Raw genomic sequence first — 12,400 nt, forward strand, 5'->3', positions numbered from 1 at the left:
AGCATGTGACGTCCTGCCAGCGAGCGGAGGGTCAGAGGTCAAAGAGTCACCTGGTTGTTGTGAGGCATCCCGTAGAGCGCCTCCACCAGGTCAGCCGCACGCTTCAACAGCACTTCCTGTGATGTACACACATACACAGCAGGCGTCAGTCATGTGACACTGACCACGCCCACCGCTTCCTCCAGCAACTGCTTTTGTCCAATAAAAGCGCCGTGGGAGGAGCTTTCAACCAATTACAGAAGACCTTTGCATCTACTTTTACCAAAAGAAACCAAAAGTGTAGAACACACAGGAGATAGTCTAAAGGTAGAACATACAGGGTAGGACGTCGGACATACGGTAAAAGGTAGAACATACAAGCCTGCAGTAGAACACGCAAGATAAAATACATACACAAAGGAGAATAAACAAGGTAGAATGAACATAGAAGGTAGAACCTATTACATGGAACATAAAAGGCCATAACATATAAAGCGGAACAAACAAGACAGGACAAAAAAATGGAAAATACAAGGGGGAACACATAAGGTAGAACATACCAGATAGAACAGACAAGAAAGAACATACTGCATGGAACATAGAAGGTGGAAAACACAAGTATATATGAATATGAAAGGTGGAACAAACAAGGTATAACATAAAAGGCAGAACAAACTAGGTGGGACATGAAATGTGGAACAAACAAGGTAGAATATGCAAAGTAGAACATACAAGGTGAAACAAACACGGTAGATCATAGAAGGTGGAACAAACAAGGCAGATGGAACATATAAGTTCCAACATACAAGGTGTAAAAACAAGATAGAACATAATCGGTAGAACATACAGCACATCGTAGAACATACAAGGTACAACAAACTAAGTAGAACATTTGAAATAGCACATAAAAGGTGGAACATACAAAGTGAAACACACAAGGTAGACCATAGAAGGTGGAACAAACAAGGCAGAACATACGAGGTAGAACATAAAATGCGGCACAAACTAGGTAGAACACACAAGTCACAACAAACAACATGTAAAACAAGGTAGATCATCATAGGTAGAACAAATGAAGTAGAACATACAAGGTGGAACAAATGAGGTACATTTGAAATAGAACATAAAGGGTGGAACATACAAGGTAGAAAAACCAAGACAGCAAAAAGTGAAAGAAGGAAGGAAAGGAAAAGGAAGGATGAATGAAGAGAGGAGAGAAGGGAAGGAAGGAAAAGTGGAGGAAATAAGGAATCAGAGAAGGCGGCGTGTGTTTGCCCATCATACAAACATCTTCATCTGAGAGATTCCCAGAGGAGAAGAGGCGGGGAGGTGGAGGCCTCTGCTGGCGTTCCCATGGGTATTACACCTGACCGCCATCCTTCTTTGCTTCCTTGCTTCCATTCTTTGCTCACTTATCCTTTCCTTCCATCCCTCCTTTCCTCTTTATAGCATGGCTTCCTTCCTTTCTGTAACTACTCTTCCTTTTCTTCCTTCCCTCACCACACACACACACACACGACTGGACTACTGTCAAAGCCGTACCAAGAAAGTGCTAGTTTAAATCATCAACAACATACAAATAAGACATTTAAAAAGGCTGGCCAATCAGGAGTGATGTCACTGAGATGTCAAAAGATGCATTTGAAAGAAACATGGCTGCCCGGGGTTGCTGTAGTTGCTGTGTGGAATAAAAGAAGTTGAGTAAATTCGCATTAAATCCAGAAAAAGGGGAATAGCAGAATGGCCGCCAGCTCGTCCCGCCCCCTCCTGTCCATCACCCCAGATATTCTTCCTCCTGGCTCTTCTATTTTACTGCCTTGCTTTCTGGGGGCTTAATTAGGGGGGCCGCCTCCGTGCTGGAGGAGGTGCGGCCGATCAGGGATGAGCATGACCCCCGAGGAGGCGCCATCAGACAGCGGCCTTAACAATGATAAATCACCCCCAGCACGGCGGCGGTGGCGGCGAGGAGCTGCTCCTGTGAAATATGGAGGGGGAGGGGGCGGGTCCACATGAGCGATTATCAGAGCTCTTCTAACGACGAGGGTTAATTTCATTCATCTCATGAATAGAATCTGCTCATTATTGTCAATGAGAGCAGGAAACGTCCTCATTCATGAGGCAGATCACAACTAACGAGTCCGCACGGGACCCCGCCCTCCGGTCAGGACGTGGGTCAAGCGTCAGAACACGCCATCTTGACCCCCCAAAGATGTTTCATGTGTGTCATGTCATGAATACTCAACTACTCGCCGAGCGCTGGATGGACTGTGTTGACTGTTGACTGATGTGTGTCATATTACATCATACAACCCGGACAAAGTCACATGACCTCTTCTGACATGCTGCAATGCTTGGACCCAACACGGAAAAACACACAGGCGGGAACGACCCGCCCTCTGCCCCACCCCTCGCTCAAACCAGATGAGCTTTAACGCGCGGCGTCCCGTGCGAGCACCGTGTAATCATCCACATGGCGCCCGACAACAAATCAATCTGCCCACAAAGAAAAACGTCCCGTCAGACGCGTCGCTCCCCATCGCCGCTGCCAAGCCAGCAGGTGAAAACAAAAGTGAAGTGACAGGCGGAGTTAACCCTCCCGCTGTGTGGTCACACGCTCCCCTCCACCGCCGACACGCGTGTCGCCACCTCGCCGGCTGCCAGCCAACAACAAGAAGAAGAGCGATGCGGCGCCTTATTGGCTTTCCTTGACGACATAAATATTCACGAGGAGGAAGAGGTGAAGGCTCGCCATCATGGCGGCCACGCGACCTGCGCTCACTATTAGCATCAATTTACAAACAAACTGCTTTTTCTCTGGTGTCACCTTTTGATAAATGGCTTCAATTTGGCAGCTGCGTTCAGTGTCACAGCCCATCTGCCGCCTCGCCGCCGCTGCCGCCGCCTCGCACAATCTGCCTCAGCTCGCCTCCACAATAATCTCGTCATAGCGAGCAGGCCTTCATTAAACGACTCCGCGTTAGCTGCTTCACGGCGACCTTTCACCTCGCGACGCTAAGCCCAGGAAACGGCGCCTGCCCGCCATGTTCCTCTTTTAAGATCTTTAGTGGGATGGTTGCCATGGCGATGACAGTCACCTCAACTTTAAAGGAAAACATCACATCTTCCTGTCATCTTGTGGAAATATACGACGGAACATTCAACAGATCATAAAAGGTAGAACATACGAGGTAAAATATAGAAGATAGCACATAAATGGTAGAACATACAAAGTGGAACACACGTGGTGGAGCATCCAAGGTGGAACATTAACAGTAGAAGGTTGAAAATGCAAGGTGAAACAAACAAGGTAGAACGTACAAGGTGGAACACAAAGTTTAGAAAGACTACAAAGTGGAACATGCAGCGAAGAACGTCCAATGTGGAACATATAAAGTAGAACAAACAGGGGAGATCATCCAAGGTAGAACAAGCAAGGTGAAACATGCTAGGTGGACCACGCATGTTGGGAGTGTACGAGGTGGAATGTACGAGGTGGAACGAACAATGTGGAACATTCAGGTAAGAACATCCCATGTGTAACATAAATGTAGAACAAACAAGGTAGAACATACAAGGCAGAACATACAAGGGGGAATGCACAAAGTAGAACATACAAGGGGGAACATAAAAGACGGAACATATAGGAGAAAACATCCAATATGGAACATACAAGGAAGAAATTTGGAATTTTGAACAAGGTGGAACAAACAAGGTGGAACATTCAGGTAAGAACATCCCATGTGTAACAAATTTAGAACAAACAAGGTAGAACATACAAAGGGGAATGCACAAAGTAGAACATACAAGGGGGAACATAAAAGACGGAACATATAGGGGGAAACATCCAATGTGGAACACACAAGGAAGAAATTTGGAATTTTGAACAAGGTGGAACAAACAAGGTGGAACAAACAGGTAAGAACATCCCATGTGTAACATAAATTTAGAACAAACAAGGTAGAACATACAAAGGGGAATGCACAAAGTAGAATATACAAGGGGGAACATAAAAGACGGAACATATAGGGGAAAACATCCAATGTGGAACATACAAGGAAGAAATTTGGAATTTTGAACAAGGTGGAACAAACAAGGTGGAACAAACAAGGTGGAACATTCAGGTAAGAACATCCCATGTGTAACATAAATTTAGAACAAACAAGGTAGAACATACAAGGGGGAACATAAAAGATGGAACATATAGAGGAAAACATCCAATATGGAACATACAAGGAAGAAATTTGGAATTTTGAACAAGGTGGAACAAACAAGGTGGAACATTCAGGTAAGAACATCCCATGTGTAACATAAATTTAGAACAAACAAGGTAGAACATACAAAGGGGAATGCACAAAGTAGAATATACAAGGGGGAACATAAAAGACGGAACATATAGGGGAAAACATCCAATATGGAACATACAAGGAAGAAATTTGGAATTTTGAACAAGGTGGAACAAACAAGGTGGAACATTCAGGTAAGAACATCCCATGTGTAACATAAATTTAGAACAAACAAGGTAGAACATACAAGGGGGAACATAAAAGATGGAACATATAGAGGAAAACATCCAATATGGAACATACATTTTGAACAAGGTGGAACAAACAAGGTCCAGAATACAAGGTAGAAAAAAACCCATAAAAAACAAGGTAGACAAGGTAGAACATGGAACATACGGGGAAGAACACACATTGCAAACAAACACACAAGGTAGAGGCTAGAAAACAATGTCACCTGTAACATCTGACCTTTGAACTGCCAACAAAGAACTCCCACTGACCTTAGGTAACCTCTCGGGGTCACCAGGATGGCGAGGGATGACCTTCTGTAACCTCTGGAAGCCGTAGTCGATGGTGGGCTCGTTCAAAGCTGCACGGCGGACAGAGAGACGTTAGCGTGTTTATTATTGTTATTGTTTTGTTTCGGATTATTTTTCTAACACAGAAGAGTCAGCTGACGTTCATGAAGTGACCTCATGTCCACACTAATTCCAATTTACTTCCTGCCGTCGTCCTCCTGGCGGCAGAAAGATCCGGAAAGGAGACACTTCTCCATAATCAAGTCCATTAATCATAAAACGCTGTCAAATGTGACTTTGGGGACAATTTGTCAGCGCGTCTTTGTCAGCACGAGCGCTTGTACTGGCTAACGATGATTGACAGGCCGCATGCTGGCCGGTAGAACGGCTCGTTTGTGCTCATTTGCATATGCGCGGCCTTCATGAATAAGAATGGGGTGGCTGAGCGGCTGCGAGCGTCTCCTTCAAAGCGCTCCAAATAGATGTTATTACCATTAGAACAATATTTGTTTTCTTTCCCGGGAATGGCAGCAGCGAGCTGCTAAATCTAATTTGTCCGAGGTGGTTTCAAGCGGCGGCGGAGAGAAGAGGCTTTCAGCGGGAGGCGGGATGAGAGCTGAAGGGTGACAAAGCGTCGGGGGACGTGCTGCTGGCTGCTGCAGCGGCCATGCTGGATGGAAGACGGATTTCATTGTGAAATCCCGAAGAGACCTTTTGTGGCCGCGAGGCTGAAAGGAAAAACCCAGACTCCAAGATTATTTCCCTGTGCTCCTGAAGCAAAAAGACTTCCTGGTTGAACTTTGACATCGGCACCTGATTGGTTCTCATGTAAACCATTTGTTCTTGCTGTGACTGCGCTCGTGGGTTTTCTTCTCCGCTTCCGTACGAAGAAGATGAGCAACGTCAGTGTCGTCATTCCAAACATTTTCCTGGTAAAAGCGTCGTTTGCGTCAACATTGATAGACCACGCGGCCGCGGATACATCAACTGGCACGCTTCTCGCTGCGGTGAACACAATTCCACGCTTCACAAAAAGACATGGCGGCATTGATGGCGCTGTGGAAGGCACAGTCACGCCCGCCGCCATATTTCACATATTCTGCAGCACAGATTCCATCTTCATACGCAGCACACTGCTCCTTGCCGATTGTGAGGCAATTTCCCATCTTCCTCGGCTGCGTGATTGACGCGGGTCAGTGCGGCGCCCGGCCCGCCACCGCTGATGGTGCCACTCGTCCGCTAGACGGCTGACAGACGCTGAAGTGGGTGCGTTGATTTGTTTCCCGCCGGTCAAGTGGCGTCAGCGGCCATGCTTCCTTTCATTGATCCGCTCCGACATTCCATTCATCAGCTGGTCGTGGCAGGAAGCAGACGTTCTCCCTGCTCGAGTGGTTCTCTGTGATTGGACGAAGTCGCTGCGGTGCAGTCATTTCCTGTATGGCAGCTGCGTCACATACCTAACGAGAACGGCGACACCCTGAGGGTGTCTCGGATCGGCTCCCGAACAGCTGACTGGATCAAACATCGTCCCAGCTGACGCCTGCCGCTCCCGTTTCTGGTGCGGCTCGCTCCGTAACCCAGATGAGGATCTTGCCGCCTGTCGTCCCGCAGCTGGCGGGACTCGCCCTCCTGCTTCCTCTCGTGGGAGACGGGGCTGTCGCAACGCGCTCTGTGATTAGAGCTGACACACGCATGCTAATTAGCGTCTAATTAGCTCCCGGTGACGACGGCCTCAAAGAACTAGGCCCCCACCTGAGATGTTACTTGGTAGAGTTGCGGCCCAAAATGCCCCCGCAGAAACAGCTAATTACCCGATATTAGTTCCTCAACTTCCCCAAGTGCGCGCCGACGTGAGGAATGTGATTGGTCCCCGCTGATAATGCAGAAAGTCCCACCGGGCCGTCAATCAAGAGCAGAGTTCAAAGGAAACGGTGAAAGGACGACGCGCGTCACCACCAACGCTCAGTCGATGAGCGCTGGTCGTTTGGGGTCAGGGGGTGACAATCAGTTCCACTGCCACCCGCCCCCAACACACATACCAGCTGTCAATCTCAGGTTCTGGAATCTCGTTAGAATGTCGTTTGTACTTGTTGCTCTCCAAGAAGAAGTCAAGAAGTCAGAAGAGGACAACTGTGGGGTCAATAAGGTCAACATGTGGCCCGTGTGTGTGTGTGTGAGGGGAGGGTGGGTGTGGGTGTGGGTGTGGCTCCACGTGGGATGATTGATTGTCACTAGTGTTTATTTACTGACCGATCATCTGTACATCACCAATCAACATCTCCATCATTCTCTTTGTGTCTCTCGTCCTGGGCTGCTTCCCAGGAGTCGAGCCACGGGATCGATTCCTGTATCTCTTAAGCTCCTCCGCGGATGAGGATAAGGAGCAGAGAATGTGCAGGATGACGACGCTTGTCGCCTTCGATGGCCACCGTGATAAAGTTAAGTTCTTTTAGCTGCTGCGTTCAGGCTTTCTTTTTCCAAACTTGGACGTGGAAAAATAAAATGGCTGCTGAGACGCTGCCAAGATGGTGGACGGGTTCAGAGAGCTAGCTCGTATCTGCACATGCAATCAGACATTAGCATCGCTAAAGGGGGCGGCGGCTATTGTGCGTGTCCCTCTTGTGTGTGGAAGAGAAGACGATGACATTTACTTATCACGCTAAACAGCTGACATGTGACCTTTCTGCTACTTTGAATGACATCTGGATATTCCGACGGAACCGTCCAGAAAAGCATGCGCTCCGATTTAGGAGATACGGACATGTGGACGCCGCACAATGAGGTCAGTGTGTGTTTTATTGTTTCCCCTCCTGTGAGTGACGTTTCTGGAAGCTTCCTTCAACACGTGCCACTGACCTACCAGGCTGTTCTTACCTGTGTAGACAAAGCGACCCGGTGCTCCCTTGCAGAACTGTTTGGACTTGTAGGACAGCGTGACCTCCACCACGCCGGGAATGTGGCGAGGAGGCGTCTGGACCCGGATGGCGTGAGGCGTGATGAGCTGTGGAGGAGAATGCATACTTAGAACATGCCATACTCATGACATACAATGTCATATGTGGCGTTTGGGTCATATCAGAACTTTGAAAGTCTCCTCCAATCTGGGTCATCTCACACACTTGTGTGTGTGTGTGTGCGTGTGGCGGGGGAACTCGGGCCAGATGATGTGATCAAAGCAAGGAGGCCCGTCAGCGCCACGTGGCACGCAGAGGTGCCAACGTCTGATTCCCCGCCAGGTGTTTTGTTCTTGTGGACCCCCTTCAATATTTGATGGTGCTGCTCTAAGTGTTCAACATCTACGTGTGTGTGTGTGTGTGTGTGTGTAGGTATGTCTCTCCAGTCAGGTGACTGACTATGTCTATGCCACCTCATCAGCATCATAATCCTCTCACCTCGCTCCAGACCAGCATGGTTCCAAACACCACCTGCAGGCCGTCAAAGAAGTTGTCCCCGATGAGGATGACGGTGGCGCCTCCGGTGGTCCAGCCTTCACTCGGGCTGATGGCTTTGATGCATGGCGTGGCTGCTTTGGAGCACAAGACACACACATGGCCTTCTTACTTACATAAAGTCGTGACATCACAGTGCTAACAGAGTGCTAACAGTACCTGACTGGGTTTGTGGGCAAACATGCTAATGCTAATGTGACGTTTACGTTCTCAGACACGTTTGAGTTTGAAGGCGGTTGGCGTCCATTGTGGTTGCCTTATTCATTTCCCGCCTTTTGTGCTCACAATAAACAAGGTGGTGGAGGGGGGGGGGGTTTATGTGGACCCTTCATGAATTAACCTGAGAACACAAAGAGGATCCGCTGGCAGGAAGTTGTATGGAGGACGGGTCGGGTGGGGGCCGTGACAAAGACGTGAGCAGATGTTGGCGCTTTTAATCACCTCTGAAAACATCCCGGCAAGGGCGAGATGAAAGGATGCGGCGGCACTGCCACAAGGCCGCCTGGAGAAGAGCGGCGCCTTCGGACTGCCGATGCGCTCTCAAAGCAGTCTCAAGGTGTTGCCACGGATGACAGAGAAGAATAACGCGCTGACGTGACGGCGACAGATTGGTGTCAGGTAACGTTTGTTTTGTCCCGTTGGATGTGCCAGACAGGTGGGGTCTGCCACAAGTGGAGAAAAAAAAAACCCCACTCTCCTCTCGTTTGATCAACGACAAACGCCACCCGCCTGGTGCGCAAAGTAGCTTGATTCAAATGGCACTTAAAAGACTCGGGAGAGGACGTTTCTTTGATGTCTGCCGCTGTGAGGGCTTCTTTTACTCTACGCCGTGTCCCAGATGGGATAAATGATGAGATGCAGGAGGACAAAGGAAACTTTGCTCCAGTAACTCATCTTATTTTATGCTTTTTGACATGCTGTCTCAAATGGAGTACCTCCGTCAGTACACTTAACTGAGTGACAAAATATGTTTTGGTTTGCGTACACTGTCTTGGTTATGGCCAAACATTACCCAAACAAACCATCCTCACATTGGTGACTCAAGAAAGGATAGTTATTATTTTTACAGTTGGTCAGATTCTGGTCAGGGAACGCGCAAAGAATGATTAACTACTTTTCTTCCTCATTGTGCACTGTGCACCCCGACACGGAATGAGGCGTTCAAGTGTTCTTCACTGCATGTTGCTATACTCCCCAGCATGAACACATTCATGCTCTCAAAAGAGTAAGTGTGATTATCACATACTACAGTATTAATTGGCCCTGTACCCTAGAAACCGCCCATGAATGATACGGGAAAAGGCCGAAATGATACTGTGTCAAAGCCCAGGGCAGTGATACTGATAAAATATAGAGTTTAACCATGTCCGGTATCAGCCCCCGTAGCTGTCCACTCAGAGCTGCTCTGGTATCGTGCCCGTGAAACAACCAATCAGAGAACAGCGCACGAGCGTGAACACACAGCGTTTGTTTTGCTGCCCAAACTTGATTGATGGAACTTTAATTGTCAGACATTGATAAGATAAGACTGTTGATAAAATATTATTGTTGAAATATCTTTGCAATTATTGTGTTTACACTGTTTAGATATGATACATGTAATAAACTGAAAATGTTCTGGAAACAAAATGGTCTTTTGATTAAATAGTACGTGATAATAAGCTGATGATTAAATAGTATGTGATAATAAGATCATCACATGGTTTGTCTGGTATCCGGCCCAGTATCATGCCCCCGCGTGCCAGTATCAGCCCTCGACCGAACACTTGGGGGCATGATACCTGGCCTGATATCAGACAAACCATGTGATAACCTATAAGTATCGAAGCGCGCCAAAAGACACAATAACGGTAAAAAATAAAATGGAAGCCGAGGTCACGGCGCCTTACCTTCGGAGGGGTCCAGGCGGCGTGCGCGGCGCCCATGTTTGGAGTTGTTGTGGACAAACATGTTGTCAGAAACGGCCAACACGTGACCGTCCACGTTGACGGTGGTGGACACCACAACCTGCGCACACAAACAGCTCGTCGTCATCAAAGACAGACCGCGGTCACCTGCTTTGTGGGGGCGGGGCCGAACTCACCTGGAAGCGCCTCATGTCCCGTGGGTTTCCTGCATTTTTCAAACAGTTCTGATTGCACTTGAGGAAGAACTTGAGGAAGAATCTGCGGGGAAAGACGGCCAGATGATGTTTCGGTGATACCATGACATATACAACCGTCACATCAGCAAAGAGTATTGATCAGAGATAAATACAAATAGCAACGGGCGAGGCGGGGGGACAGGCGTGGCTGTCATCCTCCTCACCATCAAGAATGGATTGGCGCCTTAATGCATTTCTCGCTGCCGCCGTCAAATCCATCTCTGGGACCATAAGTGCACCCCCCCACCACCACCTCCCTCGCTCTAACGGAGTGCTTCCTGTTTAATTGGCACATTATCACAATAATAATCCAGGCAGTTAAGAAGCGGCAAGGTCGCAGACAGACATGTCACATTAACCACGGAATAACCTCCCACGCCATCTTCCTCCTCCTCCTCCTCTTGGATAAAGATGGAAGTTGAATGTGGTCGCCATGGCAGCAAACATGTTGACACGGCGAACCAGGATGCTTTTACATTGTATCAGCACAACCTGACTGCTGTGGGCAGGGGGTTGGGGGCATGATGTCACCCTGACCACACCCAGTGCATTATGGGAAACTATTAGGTTGGCTTCGGATTACAACACACATACACGTGTCATGATGTTAGAGTAGAAGCAGCATCGCAAAATCAATAAGAAAGAATATAAATATATTTTTATACAAGACAAGGTGCCATGATGACAATATCTCAGTGTGATGCTCGCTGGGAGAAAAAGCGTCACACTGAGTTTAGCGGCGGGCGTGTCTGAGCCAGCATGGCGCCGCCGTGCTCAGCTCGACAAAAGTGAGTCGAGGGGTGCAAGCCAGCCCCAAACGATCGGTCCCACTTAAGTCGCTAACGAACGAGGCGCGCGCTGGAGAAAGGAAAGCCTGGAAGAAAACACACACACACACTTGCAAACGCACACATGCTCATTAGGAGGTCGAGTCAAGTCTAATATTGACGCCGCCATGTTGGCCTCTTCAAATAATTACGCAGGAATTCAGATGGCGCGGCTCTGCTGCTAATTAGGATGAAACAAGAGCAGCTTCACGCACATTAGCATTACATGATGATGCAGTGTGTGTGCGAGTGTGTGTGCGAATGTGTGTGTGTGTGCGCGCATGAGGGCCTCGTTGGCTCCGCTACACGTCATCAATAATTCAGCAGGCAAGATGGCAATTACAGGAGCGTGTACAATCAAAGTAAATATTTGATGAGGCACTAAAACAGTCTGTGGAACAGATCTGACCCCCCCCCCACGCCAGCCCTCCCCACACACCCACACACACACACACACACACACGGTGACAAAACACGAGGTCACAGCTCCCGAATTCCCAACACTTGACACACACAAGCAGTTTATTCTGCTAAAAGTACTGCAATTCATTTGCTCCCTCTGAAATATTGAGTGGCACCGCTCTACAGGCCCGCCACCGCAAATAACACAATATGACCACTTGTGTGTGTGTGTGTGTGTGTGTGTGTGTGTGTGTGTGTGTGTGTTGAAGGACTGTCAGCCGTGCTAGCTGCACCTCTTTTCCAGCATATTTTAGGGTCAGAGTCCAAATGAAACAAAACTGTATGTTTGGACAGGAAGTGGAGGCGGGCGGCCCGTAAAAAAACCACAGAAGAAGAAATGATCTGATTAGTCCCAGTGGCATATGGGGAGGGGGATTTCACATGGTGCATGTGTGTATGTGTGTATGTGTGTGACATTAAAATGAGGTGCAAGCCAAAGTTGGACTCAAAATTCGGGGAAAAACATCTCATGAAAAAAAAAAATACAATATGCAGCCAATCTCACACACACACACACACACACTTCTGCTGTTGTCATTATTGCATTATTGTGTCCCAGCCAGTAGTTCCCGTTGATCCAACAGGAACATTTCCTGCTCCTCCAAGAACACCTGCAGTCCCAGGGGATGACAGGCGATATCGTGTATTCTGTTATGTTGTATGTTAAGTTGATGTACATTTTGCATGTATATGCTATACATACAGTATGTATACATTAGCGCTACTTAGCTTTTTTCTA

At 48.0% G+C, this 12,400-nt stretch overlaps 1 protein-coding gene across 5 annotated transcripts in view; it reads right to left on the bottom strand.

Moving 5' to 3' along the window:
• The window catches only part of LOC131115716 (transcription factor COE3), a 37,158-nt gene that overhangs the window by 2,649 nt on the left and 22,109 nt on the right, over positions 1 to 12,400 (bottom strand). For 3 of the 5 annotated variants that reach the window (XM_078788545.1, XM_078788543.1, XM_078788541.1), the window contains exons 9-14: positions 10,313 to 10,394; positions 10,119 to 10,236; positions 8,173 to 8,306; positions 7,655 to 7,781; positions 4,763 to 4,851; positions 51 to 116 (exon numbers count right to left, since the gene is read on the bottom strand). In XM_078788545.1, the coding sequence (XP_078644671.1) occupies positions 51 to 116; positions 4,763 to 4,851; positions 7,655 to 7,781; positions 8,173 to 8,306; positions 10,119 to 10,236; positions 10,313 to 10,394 (616 nt within the window). The remainder of the gene's footprint in view (positions 1 to 50; positions 117 to 4,762; positions 4,852 to 7,654; positions 7,782 to 8,172; positions 8,307 to 10,118; positions 10,237 to 10,312; positions 10,395 to 12,400) is intronic. The other 2 variants (XM_078788544.1, XM_078788542.1) reach the window with 1 other exon arrangement.

This window comes from Doryrhamphus excisus, linkage group LG23 (assembly GCF_037039965.1).
Source record: "Doryrhamphus excisus strain RoL-2023G ecotype Guam linkage group LG23, RoL_Dexc_Guam_v1.1, whole genome shotgun sequence".
Lineage (NCBI taxonomy): Eukaryota > Metazoa > Chordata > Actinopteri > Syngnathiformes > Syngnathidae > Doryrhamphus > Doryrhamphus excisus.